The sequence below is a fragment of the Bos indicus genome, chromosome 12, assembly GCF_029378745.1.
Source record: "Bos indicus isolate NIAB-ARS_2022 breed Sahiwal x Tharparkar chromosome 12, NIAB-ARS_B.indTharparkar_mat_pri_1.0, whole genome shotgun sequence".
Taxonomy (NCBI): Eukaryota; Metazoa; Chordata; class Mammalia; order Artiodactyla; family Bovidae; genus Bos; species Bos indicus.
Window position 1 is genome coordinate 72,874,411 of NC_091771.1, and position 19,978 is coordinate 72,894,388.

At 39.7% G+C, this 19,978-nt stretch overlaps 1 protein-coding gene across 6 annotated transcripts in view; it reads left to right on the plus strand.

The window, feature by feature from the left end:
• LOC109567081 (ATP-binding cassette sub-family C member 4-like) overlaps nucleotides 1-19,978 on the plus strand; it is a 166,198-nt gene that overhangs the window by 124,142 nt on the left and 22,078 nt on the right. For 3 of the 6 annotated variants that reach the window (XM_070799881.1, XM_070799879.1, XM_070799880.1), the window contains exons 27-29: nucleotides 10,468-10,557; nucleotides 14,142-14,314; nucleotides 14,824-14,929. In XM_070799881.1, coding sequence (XP_070655982.1) covers nucleotides 10,468-10,557; nucleotides 14,142-14,314; nucleotides 14,824-14,929 — 369 coding nt within the window. Of the gene's footprint in view, nucleotides 1-10,467; nucleotides 10,558-13,119; nucleotides 14,121-14,141; nucleotides 14,315-14,420; nucleotides 14,794-14,823; nucleotides 14,930-19,978 lie in introns of those variants that run through there. The other 3 variants (XM_070799882.1, XM_070799885.1, XM_070799884.1) reach the window with 3 other exon arrangements.

The window sequence follows — 19,978 nt, forward strand, 5'->3', positions numbered from 1 at the left end:
AGTACAGTTGCTCTGGTGGCTTGGTGGTAAAGAATCTCACTGAAAGTGCAGGAGACATAGGTTTGATCCTTGGCTTGGGAAGATCCCGTAGAGAAGGAAATGGCAACCCACTCTAGTATTCTTGCCTGGGAAATTCCATGGACAGAAGAACCTTGTGGGCTACAGTCCATGGGGTTGCAAAAGAGTAGGACACAGTTTAGTGACTGAACAACAACAGCAACAAAGCCTGCTTATCTGAACAGATCTTGAAAAACAGATTTCAAAACCTCTGGATGATTCTCTAAACCTAGAACCCCTTATGATAGTAGCACAAATAAATTGTTTTCAGATGAAGAGGGATTCCTTGCAAATTCAGTATTTATGATTACAGCCCAAGTGTTGGTACAGATCAGCAGTCATCATCTTTCTCATGTTTAAACAGATTCATTTTTTAACATTTTATAGGCTTAAAAAAAAAAAAGCAAAAGCTAAGTGTTTTTTAAACAGCTTACTTTCCTCTTTTGGTATTTTTATTCCATGAGTTTTCTTCAGTAGGTTGAAGGGTGAACCAGAGCTCGCTCTCTAAGACTTCTCCATGATTACCAGCTTTTCTCCCCACCCCTACCCAGCCCCACACCTTGTTTTTTTCTTGAGAACAAAACTGAGAGGGAGAATACTAGTAAGGAAATATAACTGGATTCTAGCCTAATGTATTCAGCCCTTTGTTTCTTAACCTGAAGTCTTCATTAAATCCCTTGAAAGTGCTCCCTGTAGCCCCTGAAACAGGACTTTACATGACTTAAATTCTTCTTCCTTTGTTGGAAAACAATGTCTTTTTCTTCTGAATATGGATGATGATCAGACATTCAGTCTGATAATTCAGACATTCAGTTCAGTTCAGTTCAGTTGCTCAGTCCTGTCAGACTCCTTGGGACCCCATGAATTGCAGCACACCAGGCCTCCCTGTCAATCACCAACTCCCAGGCTTTACTCAAACTCATGTCCATGGAGTCGGTGATGCCATCCAGCCATCTCATCCTCTGTTGTCCCCTTCTCCTCCTGCCCCCAATCCCTACCAGCATCAGGGTCTTTTTCAGTGAGTCAACTCTTCACATGAGTTGGCTAAAGTATTGGAGTTTCAGCTTCAGCATCAGTCCTTCCAATAAACACCCAGGACTGATCTCCTTTAGGATAGACTAATTGGATCTCCTTGCAGTCCAAGGGACTCTCAAGAGTCTTCTCCAACACCACAGTTCAAAAGCATCAATTCTTCAGCGCTCAACCTTCTTCACGGTCCAAATTTCACATCCATACATGACCACCGGAAAAACCATAGCATTGATTAGATGGACCTTTGATGGCAAAGTAATGTCTCTGCTTTTTAATATGCTCTCTAGGATGGTCATAACTTTCCTTCCAAGGAGTAAGCATCTTTTAATTTCATGGCTGCAATCACCATCTGCAGTGATTTTGGAGCCCAGAAAAATAAAGTCAGCCACTGTTTCCACTGTTTCCCCATCTATCTGCCATGAAGTGATGGGACCGGATGCCATGATCTTCGTTTTCTGAATGTTGAGCTTTAAGCCAACTTTTTCACTCTCCACTTTCACTTTCATCAAGAGGCTTTTTAGTTCTTCTTCACTTTCTGCCATAAGGGTGGTGTCATCTGCATGTCTGAGGTTATTGAGGTTTCTCCCAGCAATCTTGATTCCAGCTTGTGCTTCTTCCAGCCCAGCGTTTCTTATGATGTACTATGCATATAAGTTAAATAAGCAGGGTGACAATATACAGCCTTGACGTACTCCTTTTCCTATTTGGAACCAGTCTGTTGTTCCATACCCAGTTCTAACTGTTGCTTCCTGACTTGCATATAGGTTTCTTAAGAGGCAGGTCAGGTGGTCTGGTATTCCCATCTCTTTCAGAATTTTCCACAGTTGATTGTGATCCACACAGTCAAAGGCTTTGGCATAGTCAATAAAGCAGAAATAGATGCTTTTCTGGAACTCTCTTGCTTTTTCTACAATCCAGCAGATGTTGGCAATTTGATCTCTGATTCCTCTGCCTTTTCTAAAACCAGCTTGAACATCTGGAAGTTCACGGTGCATGTATTGCTGAAGCCTGGCTTGGAGAATTTTGAGCTTTACTTTACTAACGTGTGAGATGAGTGCAATTGTGCGGTAGTTTGAGCATTCTTTGGGATTGCCTTACTTTAGGATTGGAATGAAAATTGACCTTTTCCAGTCCTGTGGCCACTGCTGAGTTTTCCAAATTTGCTGGCATATTGAGTGCATCACTTTCACAGCATCGTCTTTCAGGATTTGAAATAGCTCAACTGGAATTCCATCACCTCCACTAGCTTTGTTCGTAGTGATGCTTCCTAAGGGCCTCCTGACTTCCCACTCCAGGATGTCTGGCTCTAAGTGAGTAATCACATCATCGTGGATATCTGGGTCATGAAGATCTTTTTTGTATAGTTCTTCTGTGTATTCTTACACCTCTTCTTAATATCTTATGCTTCTGTTAGGTCTGTACTATATCTGTCCTTTATTGTGCCCATCTTTGCATGAAATATTCCCTTGATATCTCTAATTTTCTTGAAGAGATTGCTAGTCTTTCCCATTCTGTTGTTTTCCTCTATTTCTTTGCACTGATCACTGAGGAAGGCTTTCTTATCTCTTCTTGCTATTCTTTGGAAATCTGCATTCAGATGGGTGTATCTTTTCTTTTCTGTTTTGCCTTTCACTTCTCTTCTTTTCAAAGCTATTTGTAAGGCCTCCTCAGACAGCTGTTTTGCTTTTTTGCATTTCTTTTCCTTGGGGATGGTCTTGATTCCTGTCTCCTGTACAATGTCATGAACCTCTGTTCATAGTTCATTGGGCATTCTGCCTATCAGATCTAGTCCCTTAAATCTATTTATCACTTCTACTGTATAGTCATAAGGGATTTGATTTAGGTCATACCTGAATGGTCTCATGATTTTCCCTACTTTCTTCAATTTAAGTCTGAATTTGGCAATGAGGAGTTCATGATCTTAGCCACAGTCAGCCCCACATCTTGTTTTTGCTGATTGTATGGAGCTTCTCCATCTTTGGCTGCAAAGAATATAATCAATCTGATTTTGGTGTTGACCATCTGGTGATGTCCATGTGTAGAGTCTTCTCTTGTGTTGTTGAAAGAGGGTGTTTGCTATGACCAGTGCGTTCTCTTTGGCAAAATTCTATTAGTCTTTGCCTTGCTTCATTCTGTTCTCCAAGGCCAAATCTGCCTGTTACTCCAGGTGTTTCTTGACTTCCTACTTTTGTATTCCAGTCTCCTATAATGAAAAGGACATCTTTTTTGGGTGTTAGTTCTAAAAGATCTTGTAGGTCTTCATAGAACCATTCAACTTCAGCTTCTTCAGCATTACTGGTTGGGGCATAGGCTTGGATTACCGTGATATTGAATGGTTTGCCTTGGAAATGAACAGATCATTCTGTCGTTTTTGAGATTGCATCCAAGTACTGCGTTTGAACTCTTTTGTTGACCATGATGGCTACTCCATTTTTTCTAAGGGATTCCTGCCCAAAGTAGTAGATATAATGGTCATCTGAGTTAAATTCACCCATTCCAGTACATTTTAGTTTGCTGATTCCTAGAATGTCAATGGTCACTCTTGCCATCTCCTGTTTGACCACTTCCAATTTGCCTTGATTCATGGACCTAACATTCCAGGTTCCTATGCAATATTGCTCTTTACAACATCGGACCTTGCTTCTATCACCAGTCACATCCACAACTGGGTATTGTTTTTGCTTTGGCTCCATCCTTTCACTCTTTCTGGAGTTATTTCCCCACTGATCTCCAGTAGCATATTGGGAACCTACTGACCTGGGGAGTTCCTCTTTCAGTATCCTATCATTTTGCCTTTTCATGCTGTTCATGTTTCATTCAGACATTACAGGATTTTAAAAAAAGATGGAAACCAAGATTAAAAGTGACTTCAGGTGGTTTTCTTATTCTTATAACAGGGAGATAAGCTTCCCCTTAAGAAAGATCCTCAAATTAGAAATGATAATGTAGCTCTTAGGAGTCAGCAGCAGTAGCTTCTGTGAGGATATACTATAGTGGAGGGCAGATTCCTGGTTTGGGACTGACAGGATTATCTGCTTTGTTTATAACCAACCACTTGTATGGTTTTGCCTTCATCTCAGGGTGTGTTAGGCCTCTGAAGGTTAGTGAGTAGGATTTCTTTGTAAGATAATGAGGGTCTTGTCTTCCAGCAGCAGACATAAAAGGTCCACTAAGATTGCAGTTTCCAGTCTTGCAGTTGTGCCAAGGGATTATCAGTTTACTACAGTAAATGCTGATTCAGAGTGGCCATTATTGGGTCACATGCCTAATATGAATTTATGTTGAGTAACAAAGGAAAAAATTACAACTGAATATGGCACTCTAGGATTAAATTTTAAAATTATGAACTTTAAACCATGATGAAAAACAGTTTTGAAACTATTGCTCCATTTAAAATATTATATTAAATAAGAGTATTTTTCCCCTAACTCTGCTGTGTCAGCTAAGCTTTATTAAGTGAGGTTTAGTTGTATACCTTCAGAAAAAGTATACATGGGCCAATAAATTTGGTGTTTATTTACACATAGGTTGTACACCCTGCCATAAATCTCTACAGTAAAGTGTTCTGCCTGCTGCTGCTGCTAAGTCGCTTCAGTCGTGTCCAACTCTGTGCGACCCCATAGACAGCAACCCACCAGGCTCCCCCGTCCCTGGATTCTCCAGGCAAGAACACTGGAGTGGGTTGCCATTTCCTTCTCCAATGCATGAAAGTGAAAAGTGAAAGTGAAAGTGAAGCTGCTCAGTCGTGTCTGACTCTTAGCAACCCCATGGACTGTAGCCTACCGGGCTCCTCCGTCCATGGAATTTTCTAGGCAAGAGTACTGGTGTGGGGTGCCATTGCCTTCTCCGGAAGTTTTCTGCCTACAAATATTTAAAATTTTTATTTATTTATTTGGCGGCACTGGTTGCTTTGAGCTGGCTTTCTGTAGTTTGCAGTGAGTGGGGGCTACTCTTCATTGTGGTGCACAGGCTTCTCATTGCGGTGGCTTCTCTCATTGCAGAATACAGGCTCTAGGCCAGTGGGCTTCAGTAGAAATGTGCAGGCTCTGTAGTTGTGCCTCGATGGCTCCAGAGCATGGATTTGGTAGTTGTTGCACACTAGCTTAGTTGCTCCACAGTATGTGGAATCTTCGCAGACCAGGGATCGAACCTGTGTCCCCTACACTGGCAGGTGGATTCTTAGCTACTGTACCAAAAGGAAAATCCCTTACAAATATTTTTACAACCCTTATTTATCAGATTAGTTTACTAACTTCATGATTGGAGGTAGTCTTCCATTATAGCTCAGTCTGTAAAGAATCTGCCTGCAGTGCAGGAGGCCTGGGTTCAATCCCTGGGTTGGGAAGATCCCCTGGACAAGGAAATGGCAACCCACTCCAGTATCCTTGCCTGGAAAATCTCATGGACAGAGGAGCCTGGTGGGCTGCAGTCCATGGGGTCACAAAGAGTTGGGCACGACTGAGCAACTAACACTTTACTTACTTACTTTAAATAATAAGTATCTATCAGAAATAAGGGTCATTCATTTGACCCTTATCTGCCCTTGCAGTATGTGTTTGTCAGCACTTTTATTACCTTTTGAAGATAATATAATGGTTTCTTATTTGGCAAGTGATGAAAGTAGAGTGAGTAGAAACCAAAATGAACACCACACATGAAATACATGACCTATTATAACAGACATTGTTCACAAATTCCCTGCTGACTTTAAAGAAAAATGTAGGTTCAGTCAATGTTGTAATAAATCATTCTTTTCATTCAACTTTTAAATTAAATTTTGTCGCTCTTGTTGTTCAGTCACTAAGTCATGTATGATTCTTTGTGACCCCATGAACTGTCGCTTGCCAGGCTCCCCTGTCCTTTACTATCTCCTGGAGTTTGCTCAAATTCATGTCCATTGAGGTGATGATGCTTTCTACCTGTCTTTATTCTCTGCTTACCCCTTCTTCTTTTGCCTTCAATCTTTCCCAGAATCAGTCTTTTCCAATGAGTTGGGTTTTTGTATCAGATGGCCAAAGTATTGAAGTTTTAGCATGTCATATATTTGACATATCATCACAGAAATGTTCTTACTTACTAAAATATGTTTTTCCACTAATACTGCTAAATGAACACTCATAATTTCCCAATATGTCCTTTTAGACTGACAGCATAGACTTAAGTGAGGACCCTTATTGCAATATGAAATGGTTAAACTTAGTTTTTTTCTTTTTATGACAATCAGCAGTGGATTGGTGATAATTAGCAGAAACTCCTTAAGGCCTATACAGTGTTTGAGGTCTCTGATTAAAGCTCAGCATGAAACAGCTGGTGGTGTTGGTCAGGGACTCAGAAGTGAGGGCTCCTCTTTTTGCTAAGAATGTCACATTAGTCCCCCAGAGTTTGGAGAGTTTCATCCCCTTCAAGGAGCTTCCTATAGGGAAGAAGGTGAGGAAGGTGACAACAGAGAGAGCCCTGATTATGAAATAAGTGACTGAACTTTTTTTCATACTCACATAGATTTATTACAGTAACATGTAAGCAAAAATTACTGCCATGTAAAGATTTCTAAATTTTGAACTCTCATAACTAATGCCCACCCATTAAAACTTGAATTTAAGTCATTTAAAAACATCTACAGCTTATAAAGGTGAATAATTACATGCAAACATTCCTCCACCATTCAAATTTTAGAACTATTAAACTATATGAAAAAGTTGAACATTGCTTATATAAATAAAGCATATAACTCTTCTTTTTAAATTGAAGTTTAATTGACTTAAAATATTGTGTTAGTCTCAGATGTACAGCAAAGTGATTCAGTTACACGTATGCTTTTTTTCAGATTCTGTTTTTTAATTTATTTTTAATTGGAGGATAATTGCTTTACAATGTTGTGTTTATTTCTGCTGTACAACACCATGTATCAGCCATGCTGTTATTTTTGTTGTTGTTCAGTTGCCAAGTCTTGTCCAACTCTTTGTGACCCCACAGACTGCAGGATGCAAGGCCTCTCTGTCCCTCACCATCTCCCAGAGTTTGCCCAAATTCAGGTCCATTGAATCGGTGATGCCATCCGACCATCTCATCCTCTGTCGCCGCCTTCTTCTCCTGCCCTCAATCCTGTATCAGCCATATATACACATGTATCCCCTCCTTCTTGAGCCTCCCTCCCCCATCCCACCATCCCACCTCTCTAGGTCATCATAGAGCTTTGAGTCGAATTCTCTGCATTAAACAGTTCCTTCCCACTAGCTATCTTATACATGGTGGTATATATGTCAATACCACTCTCTCAATTTTTCCCACCCTCACCTTCCTCTTCTGTGTATCAACAAGTCTATTCTCTATGTCTGTGTCTCTGTTCCTGTTCTGCAAATAGGTTCATCATATCATTTTTTCTGGATTTCATGTATATACATTAATTAATACATTATTTATTATGAATTACATGCATTAATTATGCAATATATGCATTAATTAATACAACATTTGTTTTTCTCTTTCTGACTTACTTCACTCGGTGTAACAGGCTCTAGATTCACTTAGAACTGAACTCATTCAGTTCTAGTGAGGTGAGTTCACTAGAGCTCACTAGAACGCATTCCTTTTTGTTACTGAGTAATAATATTCCATTGTATATATGTATCACAACTTCTTTATCCATTCATCTGTCCACCTGAAACCTAGGTTGTTTCCATATCCTGGCTATTGTAAATAGTACTGCTGTGAACATTAGGGTGCATGAGTCTTTTTGAATTAGGATTTTCTTAGGATATATGCCCAGTAGTGGCATTGTTGGGTCATATGGTAGTTTTATTCCTATATTTGTAAGGAATATCCATACTGTTCTCTTGGAGAAAAAGATGACAACCCACTCCAATATTCTTGCCTGGAGAATCCCATGGACAGAGGAGCCTGGTGGGGCTACAGTCCATGGGGTCACAAGAGTCAGACACCACTTAGTCACTAAACCACCCCCACCACCATACTGTTCTCCATAGTGGCTGTATCAGTTTACATTCACAGGGCTTTCCCGGTGGCTTAGTGGTAAAGAATCTGCCTGCCAGTGTGGGAGATATGGGTTTGATCCCTGATTTGGGAAAATCCCACATGCCACAGAGCAGCTAAGCTTGTGCCCTACAACTATTGAACTTGTGCTCTAGAGACTGTGCCCCGCAACTGCCGAGCACAGGAGTTGCAACTACTGAAGCCCATGCGCCTAGAACTTGTGCTTTGCAGCAAGAAAAGCCCCTGCAGTGAGAAGCCTGCACATTCCAACTAGAGAATAGCCCCTGCTTTCTGCAGCTAAAGGTTTGGTGGACACTTCAAACCTTAGACCTCTTACAGGATGTAAATTTGCTCTCTATGAGAGAAACCTGAAGGAAAAACTATTCAGGTCACATAAGCTGTGATAGGCTAAGAAGAAACATTCTTGTCACTGTTATAAGCAAAGAGACCCCATCTCACTTCTCCCAGCTGGGCTCCAAGCTGGCTTATTAACCTGGCCTCTTTCTGTTCCTTTACAAATTTGAGAAAACTGTTAGATAGTGAAGGACGGGGAATCCTGGAGTGCTGCAGTCCGTGGGGTTGCAGAGTCAGGAATGACTGAGTGACTGAACAACAAATCTCCTCAAACACTAGTCCTTCAAGAGTCCCTTCTTCATTTTGGGGCCCAGAGGTAGAGGAGAGTCAAAGGAAAGGGAGAAATATTGGGGACCAGCCTCCCCTTGTTGGGCCACGTCATTTGTCTAAACCTCATGAAGACAGCTAAAGGGAGAGAAATAGACTGCTTGTTGGAAACTTAGAGTTGATAACTGCAAAAATTAAGAATTTTTTTTTTTTTATCTGAAGTAAAATAATTATTAGTCCACTGACAAGGAACTTTTACCATTGCTTAGATACTTGGGTAGTCTTTGATCCTAAATTTCAGAGTTTTAAGGGAGACTTTAAATTGGGGTCTCAGTATTTTTCAGTTCAATACAACAATCATTTTGAAATGTCCTGTGACCAGTGATTTTAAGTGCTTTGGGGGAATGTTGGCCACTTAATTAACTTTGTGCAAATGAAACTCCCTTTATAATGTCTTTTGAAATTTAGATTTTGTTTAGGGATATGTCTTTTTTGGTGACATGCCCTGTGTCTTCTGCATCCATTTTTCTCTCATCAGACTTTAAGATAATAAGGAAAGAAGGTACAGGAGGCTCTCTGAGTGTCATTTTTCTTCATGGCTGGAGAAAAGAAATGCTTGTCTTCTGCATCTTTCTTCTCAGGCTTTTGTGAAAGGAGGGGGCAAGTCCGCCCCAAGGCCAGGCAGGATTTGAATGTGGGGATTCTGAGCAGTTCCGGGCACTGTGGAAGCGTCAGGTCTCCTCTTGTACCCACACGTGTGCCTCCCCTTGTCCTGCCTCCTTCACTGAAAGGAGCCAGTTGGGCTCCTCTCTGTTGCTCATATTCTGTGGCCTGGCTTACTAGAGCCTTCCAGTAGAAAATGTAAATGGTCTACATGAGCTTTTGTACAAGATTCTCTCTTGAAACCCAGAAAGGCATATATTTCCAGATTAATTTATGTGTGGCTCCTCTTGATGCAAATGAATGGGAAGAACTATTTCAATGAAAATAATTTTATCCTGGCTCATGTCACAATGGGTTTCAGGTCATCCTGACATTGCAGTTAGTAATGAGGTTCTGTGAGGCAGGTCATCCTGACGCACAGGTGAGAGAACGTGGGGATCACCTGGTGCAGAATCAGAGGAGATCTCTCCAAGGACAGAGGAGCCGCAGGCCCCAGGAGCTGACGTTCTCTTTGCATGTGTAGGGATGTTCCATTCATGCATGTGGAGAGAGTCCCCAATCCCAGAAGGCTGTTTGACTAGCATAGAAAATAGCCTACTTTATTGTTCAGTGCAAATGTGAAAAAATTTAACACTTTTGCCTTGAGGCACAAAATTCAGCTTGTGCTGAATCGTTGTCTTGGTATTTCCCAGTATCATGCCAGGATTGACAGTTAATTAACATAAATCTTGATGTAAAGTTTCTCATGTAATTATATCCTCAGTTTGTGTATGTCTTTAAGCAGACATTTATTACCAGAATGGCAATTTAAAAAATAAAATAAAAATTTCCTTTCTCTTCTTCAGTTATTTTTTTCCTTAGGATGAAAATACTTCTTCAACACTTTCTTCTCTTAGTGTTTAATAATCCAGAGGATAATGTGTAGCACACTTCATACAATGGAAAATTACTTTAGAGATACTGTTTTGTGAACATACATTTGCAACTTTATTGTTAATAATTGCAGAGAATTTTGATAATTTATATTTTCATTCTTTTCTATAAACGTTGGTTTAAAATGAAAAGAGATTATGGTAATAACATTTACTATTTTGTGGTATTTAGGAACCTGTTTTATTCACTGGAACAGTGAGGAAAAATCTGGATCCCTTTAATGAGTATTTGGGAGAAGAACTGTGGAATGTCTTGGAAGAGGTAATTTATGTAATGTAATTAACTTGTTAGCATCAGTATCTGTGTGTGTACATTTGTAGCATTGCAGGTAATTAAGGGAAGCTTATCACTTGAGCTAACTTTGTTTACTTTCTAGGAGAACAGTGATGAAATGGGTACACTTAAAATGTGTGTATTGATAATGAAAACCAACACTATAATGCCTCATGTTTTCATTTTAACTTTTTCTATAGAACCCCAAGCAACTAGATACATTATTTTGTCCTTAGCAGAGCACTAAACTAGACATTAAAACTGTGGGATCAAATTCTATTAGTGACCTGCTGCTGCTGCTGCTGCTAAGTCGCTTCAGTTGTGTCTGACTCTGTGCGACCCCATAGACGGCAGCCCAACAGGCTCCCCCGTCCCTGGTATTCTCCAGGCAAGAACACTGGAGTGGGTTGCCATTTCCTTCTCCAATGCATGAAAGTGAAAAGCGAAAGTGAAGTCGCTCAGTCGTGTCCAACTCTTCGTGACCCCATGGACTGCAGCCTACCAGGCTCCTCTGTCCATGGGATTTTCTAGGCAAGAGTACTGGAGTGGGGTGCCTTCTCTGATTAGTGACCTAGTAAATTAATTATCCTAATTACCTGCCAGTGTTCATTTTTTTCCTCTAGCCTTAGGGGATATCTAAGTGGAAATGATAGTTTTTCATTATTAACTGAAAGATAAACAAGATCATACCAATAAAATACTATGAAGTTTCATAAGAAAGTGTTTATAAAGGCAAATTATATAGTGGAATGTGATGACGATTACTTATTGACGATTATATCATTTTAATGCTGCAGCATGAATGCAAGTAACAGAATCCTGGAGTTTTGGCTTAGTTTTTATATGGATAGGCTAATTTCTAGGGTATTTTCTGTTATTTGTATCATGTTTCTCCTTGCTCTACTTCATTGAATTTTCTTACCCTTGCATGAAAAAATTTTGACTATTGAGTTGCTGTTGGCTTGTATATTTTAATACTAGCTATTTTGTGTATTAGCCCTAGTTTTGCAAATTGATTCTACTGATAGCAGAAACTCTAGACTTCTAAATCATAGACAGACTTCTAATTTCTCATAGGACCTAGCTCAGTCTTTTGCTTTTAAAAAGTAGCACTTAATAAATAGGTACTAGATGTTTGGTTGATGTCTACATTTCAGAGAAGTATGGCTTATTTCTTTAAAAAATTTTGTGTTACACAAATCCAGCATTGATAGTATCTGTGTTAGGACACAAGTAGGTCTCATCACATAGGAAACTAAGATACAGAAATATGGGCATCAGCAGCCTGTGTATCAGGAACCTGTGGTTCAGTCCCTGCTATGGGACAGCTCACATGTCCATTTCCTGAAGCCTTTTATTAGGTAAACGGGCTCCCCCTTTACTTCCTTTACTGCTGGTCCTGCTCTAGTAAAAGCTTTTCCCCATCAGTTGACTGCATTTCCCTGTCTCCTTCCAGCCTGCACCAACCTTTCTTTTTGAGAAGTAAGAAGGTTCCATGAAATATGGGAACCATCTGACATCTGTATTAACCTCCTGTGAGAGGCATTGGCACCTACTAGATACACTACACAGTGGGTTACTTTAAAAATGGTAATGATGATAGAAATAGGGTACCTTATAAGCTCAGTTTATTATTCTTCAGTTTTGCTATATTCTCTTATTTCCCAAACTCAAAAATGATCTGAAGTATTCTATATTGAGATGTATAGTTTTCAATAGTATTATTAGCTCCATTTTTCTTAAATTAAAAATTTTTATGTGCTTTCCACAGTTTACAATATGATGTTGTGATATTCTGGAGCCAGTTAATTGTTATAAGAATATAATCCTTTTACACATAATAATTGTGTTATATGTAAGCTGTCTATATGGATTTACTTTCTAATTTATAGGAACAGATATGTCACAAGATTAGATTCACTTCTGCCTTTACACAGTGAACAAATATCTCTGAGAATTTCTTAGATAGGCATAGTTTCAGATTTTGGGTCTATCACAGTCATCAAGAGATACAATCTCGATCCTTTTCAAGGACATTCTCTTGTGTAATCTAACACAATTATCTCAAAAAAAAATAAAATAATATTATACTATAATGTGTTCAGATTCTCCAGTTGTAACTTTTAATTATTATTGTCTACTGTCTCTGTTGTCCTTTTCTTCCATCCTAATACTTTATACCTTGATTTTATGATTACACTACAGAGGGCTTTGATATTCATATTATTCTCATAACCATCCCTGATTCATAAATAGAGAGTCTCAGAAAACAGTATTTTATGAAAAACATTTCCCCTTACAACTCTTATTCATCATGAAGCAGATATGGACAACCTGAAGGAGAAGGGGAAAAAAAAGATTAGTTGTATGATGTCATCCAACTCAGGAGTAAATATGAGATTATTTCTTCAAACTCAGGATGTCAGTCTTAACAAAGACCAATCACTTGTACCATAGACCAAATCTTACCCTTTAGAGTTTGTACACCTTTTATGCTGACACTAAATACCAATACCATATTTAATCCTAACTCAGAATTCTGCTTTCTAGGGACTGGACTCCATCAGGAGCACAGTTCAGGATCACATTCATGGAAGTGCTCCAGCATTTAGGATATCACAAAAATGCTACTCATTCACCCTCGGTGTGTTGTTGTCTGACATTGTAGTATGTCAAATAACTTTTTGGCCATCAATCTATTGGTTTCTTAATTTGAAGTGTATTTCTTCTTTGTTCTTTAACTTCAAATACAGCCTGAGTTTGCTTCTTGCTCCATTGTATTTCTCCAGAATTCATTGAACTGACCCCTACTACTAAGTGTATTTTCAGATTATATTTGGTGGTTAAAGCTTTGTGTTTTTAATCTTATGAATAAAATTTTTTGAAGATAGATTAATATAAACATCACCTATATCCATATTGTGGGGGAGATAAGATGTAATATTGTATCTTGTTTCTTGTGAGTTTTCATTCACTGAAAGACATTTATGATATTGAAAAAAAATGCACTTGACTGGTCCACCATTTATCGGATTAAACATGGGAAAGGTTCCAGGATTACTAAAGTATTAGATGGAGTTTTCCATTGTTTAAATTTGTATTATTTTAAACATTACAAAATTTTAAAGATTTTGTAAAATTAATAAAAATATATCTTTAGAGAAAAAAACTTTCTGTAGTTTTTTTAAGTTTCCTTTTAGTGTACCAACGCCTATGCAAAATGTACTTTGGTAAAGTTGATTCAACCATAAAGATCCTTTTAGATTTTCTGTTTAAGCCACATTGGGAGAAATAGCTTCAATTTTTGAGAGACTTTCTGAACTAAGTCCTAGGTGGGGGTTGTTGGTGGATAGCCTGTGGCAGGGATCGGGGACTTTGAAATCTTTCTGTCCTGACTTGACTCTACCCACCATCTTTCTCAGTGAACACTAATTGGAAACAGCTCTTCCCATCACCTGGCTGTACATACAAGATACACAAGAAGTTGGGAGGACTTCAAAGCTCTAATGTCTAAGAGATTTGTCTACTTCAGCAGCAGTTTATTTAGGAAAATGTTCTTTCTGTATCCACAGGTACAACTTAAAGAAACCATCCAAGGTCTTCCTGGTAAAATGGATACTGAATTAGCAGAATCAGGATTGAACTTGAGTGTTGGACAGAGACAACTAGTATGCCTTGCCAGGGCTATTCTCAGGAAAAATAAGATATTGATTCTTGACAAAGCCACATCCAATGTGGATCCAAGGTATGGAGCTGAGGTCCATGAAACCTGGAATCCAAATTGTAAATGTGGTAAATGGAAAACATTTAGTGATGCTGAGAAATGTTTCTATGCTCTCTTTGGCCCACAGATATCTCTTAATAATATTAATCCAAACAAAGGAAAACAAGGGAAGAAGTTATATGCTGTTAATGTTGTTATGCAATTTCAAGGGAAGACTGTTTTCCATCATTTTATGAAAAATAGTAAATTTATTTTTTTGTATTATTCTTCCTCATCCTTCTCCCTCCATATTTTTATTTTATTTTATTTTTAAACTTTACAAATTGTATTAGTTTTGCCAAATATCAAAACGAATCCACCACAGGTATACATGTATTCCCCATCCTGAACCCTCCTCCCTCCCCAAATAGACTTTTTATACTTAGTTTTTTAGGAACAAGATTATATGTTAAAGTACTGATTTTTAATTTTTAACTTTTTAGTCTGCTTTTCCTGCCTTCACTGAAGTATATCAATTTCTCTGATTCCAGAACAGATGAGTTAATACAAAAAAAAATCCATGAGAAATTTTCTGAGTGCACTGTGCTAACCATCACACACAGGTTGAGCACCGTTATTGACTGTGAATGGATATCGGTAAGACCCTTACCATATCGGTTCTTTCCATTTATATTCAACTTTTCAACTGATCCTTCCTTGTAAAACTTGATAGAAACCTCCAGTAATTTAATTTTCTCCTCTCGTTCTTGAAAATAACTCAAGTATTTAACTTTACTTTCAAAATGTGCTATTAGATAATATATCCAATAACCTTATATTTTCGTATAATATTCTTATATTTGAATTGTCATTTTTTAAGATGTCCAGCCTTGAAAATATTCCAAACCCAAGTTATAGCTCCATATTTCAAGAGGGTGGATCACAGTCATTTTCACTGTGTCACAGTTCTTTCAGCATTGTTTGATTTCCTTAATGAAAAAATTAACCTCTTATTTAGATTGCCAGGATATTGTTGACTAAGTTTGCAGAATTTTTCAGCTCTTGCTGTCAGAAGGGAGTCCGTGAGAAGAAAGGGCCTCATGAGAAAAACAGTATTTCAGCTGAAAGGATTTAATATAGGAAATTTCCTACGTAAGAATTAGAGGCTAGAAAAAGGAAAGGAAGCACTAGGGTAATTATTTTAGGAAGCAGCTATCATGTCCTAGAACAGATTTCCAGACCTAAGAACTCAGAAGAGAGGCCCTACAGCTGGTGCTCAAGCCTCCAAGGAGAGGTCACTGCCTAGTTGCTGGTTGTATGTGCTGAGGAAGCAGGATGTGGCTATTTCTCCATGTGCTAATAGAAGCTCGGAGCTGGAGTCAGGTCCCACTGCTGAGGTGACACTGCAGGAACAGCCAAGTCAGATAGATTAGCTCTGTCCCACTGTCAGTCTCCCTCTAGTGCCCGCTTACTGGCAAAACCTAAAAAAAGGCCAGCTTGCCAAAGAGCCTCTGAAATGTGACTTGCAGAGACCCAACCTGTGCATCACAGGTGAGAGTTTAGAAAGGAAGCAAATCAAGGCTGAAAGACTGTAGATAAACAACCAACAAAAAACAACCAACAAGTCTCTTACACAGTAGATCCAGGCACTACACATGCAGTAGGCTCCAAGCTTTGGTCTCTGGACATCTGTCTAGTATTTTCCCTCCAGATTAGATTGGCTCTTTCCTCCCAGTAATTTATTATTTCCTTCCTTATCTTCTTTTCCTTCCTCCCTCTATTCCTCATCTCTTTTCATCTTCTTTCTTTGTTGTTTCCCTCTGTTTCTTGACGAGTTTCAGTAAATGTTAGAATGTGGCTTTATAAAATAATATAGAAAACACGGTTTGTCACTCAGTCATGTTTAACTTTTTGCAACCCCATGGACTGTAGGCCTCTCTGTCCATGGGATTCTCCAAGGAAGAATCCTGGAGTGGGTAGCCATTCCCTTCTCCAGGGAATCTTCCCAACTCAGAGATTGAAACCGGGTCTCCTGCATTGCAGACAGATTCTTTACTGTCTGAGCTACAAGGGAAGTCAGTCCCAAATGAATGCAAAATATATTTAGGTATTTTGATGGTCCATACAAAATTAATAATAATCAATAATTAATAGTAACATCCAAACTTCCTTACATCTTATGATAAATTAACTGTCTCTTTTGACTTCTTGGAGAGTTTCTGGAATATCACACCGCGCCTCCCACTTCACATGCATTGTCAGATGGATCATCAATGGGGGCATTGAGTAGGTATCAGGCTGTCAGCATTGAAGCAGTGCCTGTAGCCTCACTCGCCAAGCTGGACATACAGAGAAGTGAGCTCCAGGGAGTCTGACAATAGGAATGGGGCATTCCCAACCAAAGGGATGCTCTAGGCTCCAATAGGGTAGCCAATTGTCTGGACTAGAGCAGCTCAGTAGGAAGCTGACTCCAACTGCAAACTTTGATGAGGGACTGGGTTAAATCCTAAGGACTTCCCTGTAGCTCAAATGGTAAAGAACCTGCCCGCAATGCAGGAGACCAGCATTTGATCCCTGGGTTGGGAAGTTCCTCTGGAGAAGGGAATGGCAATCCACTCCAGTATTCTTAACTGGAGAATCCCATAGACAGAGAAGCCTGGTGGGCCCCAGTCTGTGGGGTTGCAAAGAGTCGAACATGACTGAGCAACTAACACACACACACAGGACAGTAGCTCAAATTCCAGAAATGTTTTTTAGCACCTGGTATTCTTAGACCCTCATTTTGTGTTCTTGAATGCTAATTGGAAAAGTAGCCTCTCATTTCTACTTTTTCCTTGTTGCTTTGTTGTTCTTGTCTCTTAACACTGTATATTTTGAAGACTGTCTCCCAAAGCATCCTTCTTCTATAATAAATAAATGATGCTGTAAAATTTACCTGTTTCAAGCCCTTTGTCAGGCCTTAGAGGTAGCAGCAGAAAGATAGCTTGATCTATCTCAGTTAGGGGTCGGTTCAAATAAATTCTTTGTTCCTAAATGTACCCTGAGGCTTTATTTTTGGTTTTTGGTATTCCAGCATTAATAGTAGCAGATTATTTTTATTATCTAATTCTTAGAAATAATGTCACTTTGAAATGTGTGATTGGTTAGGGAAACAGTGAGGAAAGACAGAATTTGGAAAGCCTCTCTGCTGGTCAGTCCTCAGTCTTATCTCTCAGCATCTGATTCACAGATGCAAACGTCTATATCCCCTGAACCAATTAGCTTTGTTTCTGTTTTCAAAGTGTTTTCAATGTATTTAATGCTTTACTTACTCATGTGTGTTACTTGCTCAGATCAGATCAGTCGCTCAGTCGTGTCTGACTCTTTGTGACCCCATGAATTGCAGCACACCAGGCCTCCCTGTCCATCACCAACTCCCGGAGTTCACTGAGACTCACGTCCATCGAGTCAGCGATGTCATCCAGCCATCTCATCCTCTGTCGTCCCCTTCTCCTCCTGCCCCCAATCCCTTCCAGCATCAGAGTCTTTTCCAACCAGTCAACTCTTCACATGAGGTGGCCAAAGTACCGGAGTCTCAGCTTTAGCATCATTCCTTCCAAAGAAATCCCAGGGCTGATCTCCTTCGGAATGGACTGGTTGGATCTCCTTGCAGTCCAAGGGACTCTCAAGAGTCTTCTCCAACACCACAGTTCAAAAGCATCAATTCTTCGGCGCTCAGCCTTTTTCACAATCCAACTCTCACATTCATACATGACCACAGGAAAAACCATAGCCTTGACTAGACGAACCTTTGTTGGTAAAGTAATGTCTCTGCTTTTGAATATGGTATCTAGGTTGGTCATAACTTTCCTTCCAAGGAGTAAGTGTTTTTTAATTTAATGGCTGCAGTCACCATCTGTAGTGATTGTGGAGCCCAGAAAAATAAAGTCTGACACTGTTTCCACTGTTTCTCCATTTCCCATGAAGTGGTGGGACCGGATGCCATGATCTTTGTTTTCTGAATGTTGAGCTTTAAGCCAACTTTTTCACTCTCTACTTTCACTTTCATCAAGAGGCTTTTGAGTTCCTCTTCACTTTCTGCCGTAAGGGTGGTGTAATCTGCATATCTGAGGTTATTGATATTTCTCCCGGCAATCTTGATTCCAGTTTGTGTTTCTTCCAGTCCAGCGTTTCTCATGATGTACTCTGCATATAAGTTAAGTAAACAGCGTGACAATATACAGCCTTGATGTACTCCTTTTCCTATTTGGAACCAGTCTGTTGTTCCATGTCCAGTTCTAACTGTTGCTTCCTGACCTGCATACAAATTTCTCAAGAAGCAGATCAGGTGGTCTGGTATTCCCATCTCTTTCAGAATTTTCCACAGTTTATTGTTATCCACACAGTCAAAGGCTTTGGCATAGTCAAGAAAGCAGAAATAGATGTTTTTCTGGAACTCTCTTGCTTTTTCTATTATCCAGCGGATGTTGGCAATTTGATCTCTGGTTCCTCTGCCTTTTCTAAAGCCAGCTTGAACATCAGGAAGTTCACGGTTCACATATTGCTGAAGCCTGGCTTGGAGAATTTTGAGCATTACTTTACAGTTGTATCCAACTCTTTGTGACCCTATGAACTGTCACTCACCAGGCCCCTCTGTCCATGGGATTTTCCAGGCAAGAATACTAGAATGGGTTGCCATTCCCTTCTCCACAGGATCTTCACAACCCAGAGACTTAACCCGGGTCTCCCACGTTGCAGGCAGATTCTTTACCATCTGAGCCACCAGAGAAGCCTATCTCCTGGTAAATTTCTGTAACCTCAAATTTTTCTCAATTGGTCAGTGTCTTTGAACAAATCTTTAATGTGGTTTAACAAAGCAATTTACCGCCTGGTCCCTCCTCACCTTTCTAGTTTTTTTCCCCACTCTTTTCCCTCCTTCCTTCACAGCCAAAACCACAATGATGGTCTTCAGTTGTCCAAATGCAGTTTTCCCTCTCTCTTGTAGTTTTGCCTTCTCTTGGCTGAGACTGAGGTGCCTGCAGTGGAAGTGGTGAGATGGTTGGGTTTGGGGGAGATGAGGAAGTGGGGCCAAGTGATGGATTAAACGTGAGATCTGAGGGGGAAGACAGGATTCAATGCTGGTGTCTGGGTGTGGAGACTGAGCATCTGGGTGAATGGGGAAGATGGAAGGAGAAGGGAAATGGAAGGGTTTTCTTTGAAGTCTGTCACCTTTGCAATGACTGGACTTGTTTTGTGTGATGACCTTGTCCTTCACTGTGGAGGGACCCTTCCCACTCCTGTCTTGGGAGTCCTTCAGTTTAGGGCTCCCTGATTGAGGTCATCAGTAATGTCAGAGGGAGGTCCCACCAGGAGATGTAAACTCAGCCACTTGTTTACATCTTGGTTCAAGCTGGTTGTGGTTGCTGACTGCTCTTGTAGGAATAGCAGGATTAGACCTTAGGACTAAGAGACATGCATCCCCCAGCTTCAGAGTTGGGGATTGTCCTCTGTGCTCCATCCATCCCAGGTGTAAACCTTATATTTTGTTCTAGAGCTTCTGATTACCAGTTGGTTTTCAATTCAGCAAATCATCACAAATAACAAATAATGTTTTTTCAAACCTTTGATTTTTGAATCAGTTTCTTTATTGCTTGCTTTAGAAATACAGGCGTACCTTGTTTTATGGAAGTTCCCAGATAGTGCTTTTTTTTTTTTTTTTTCTATTTT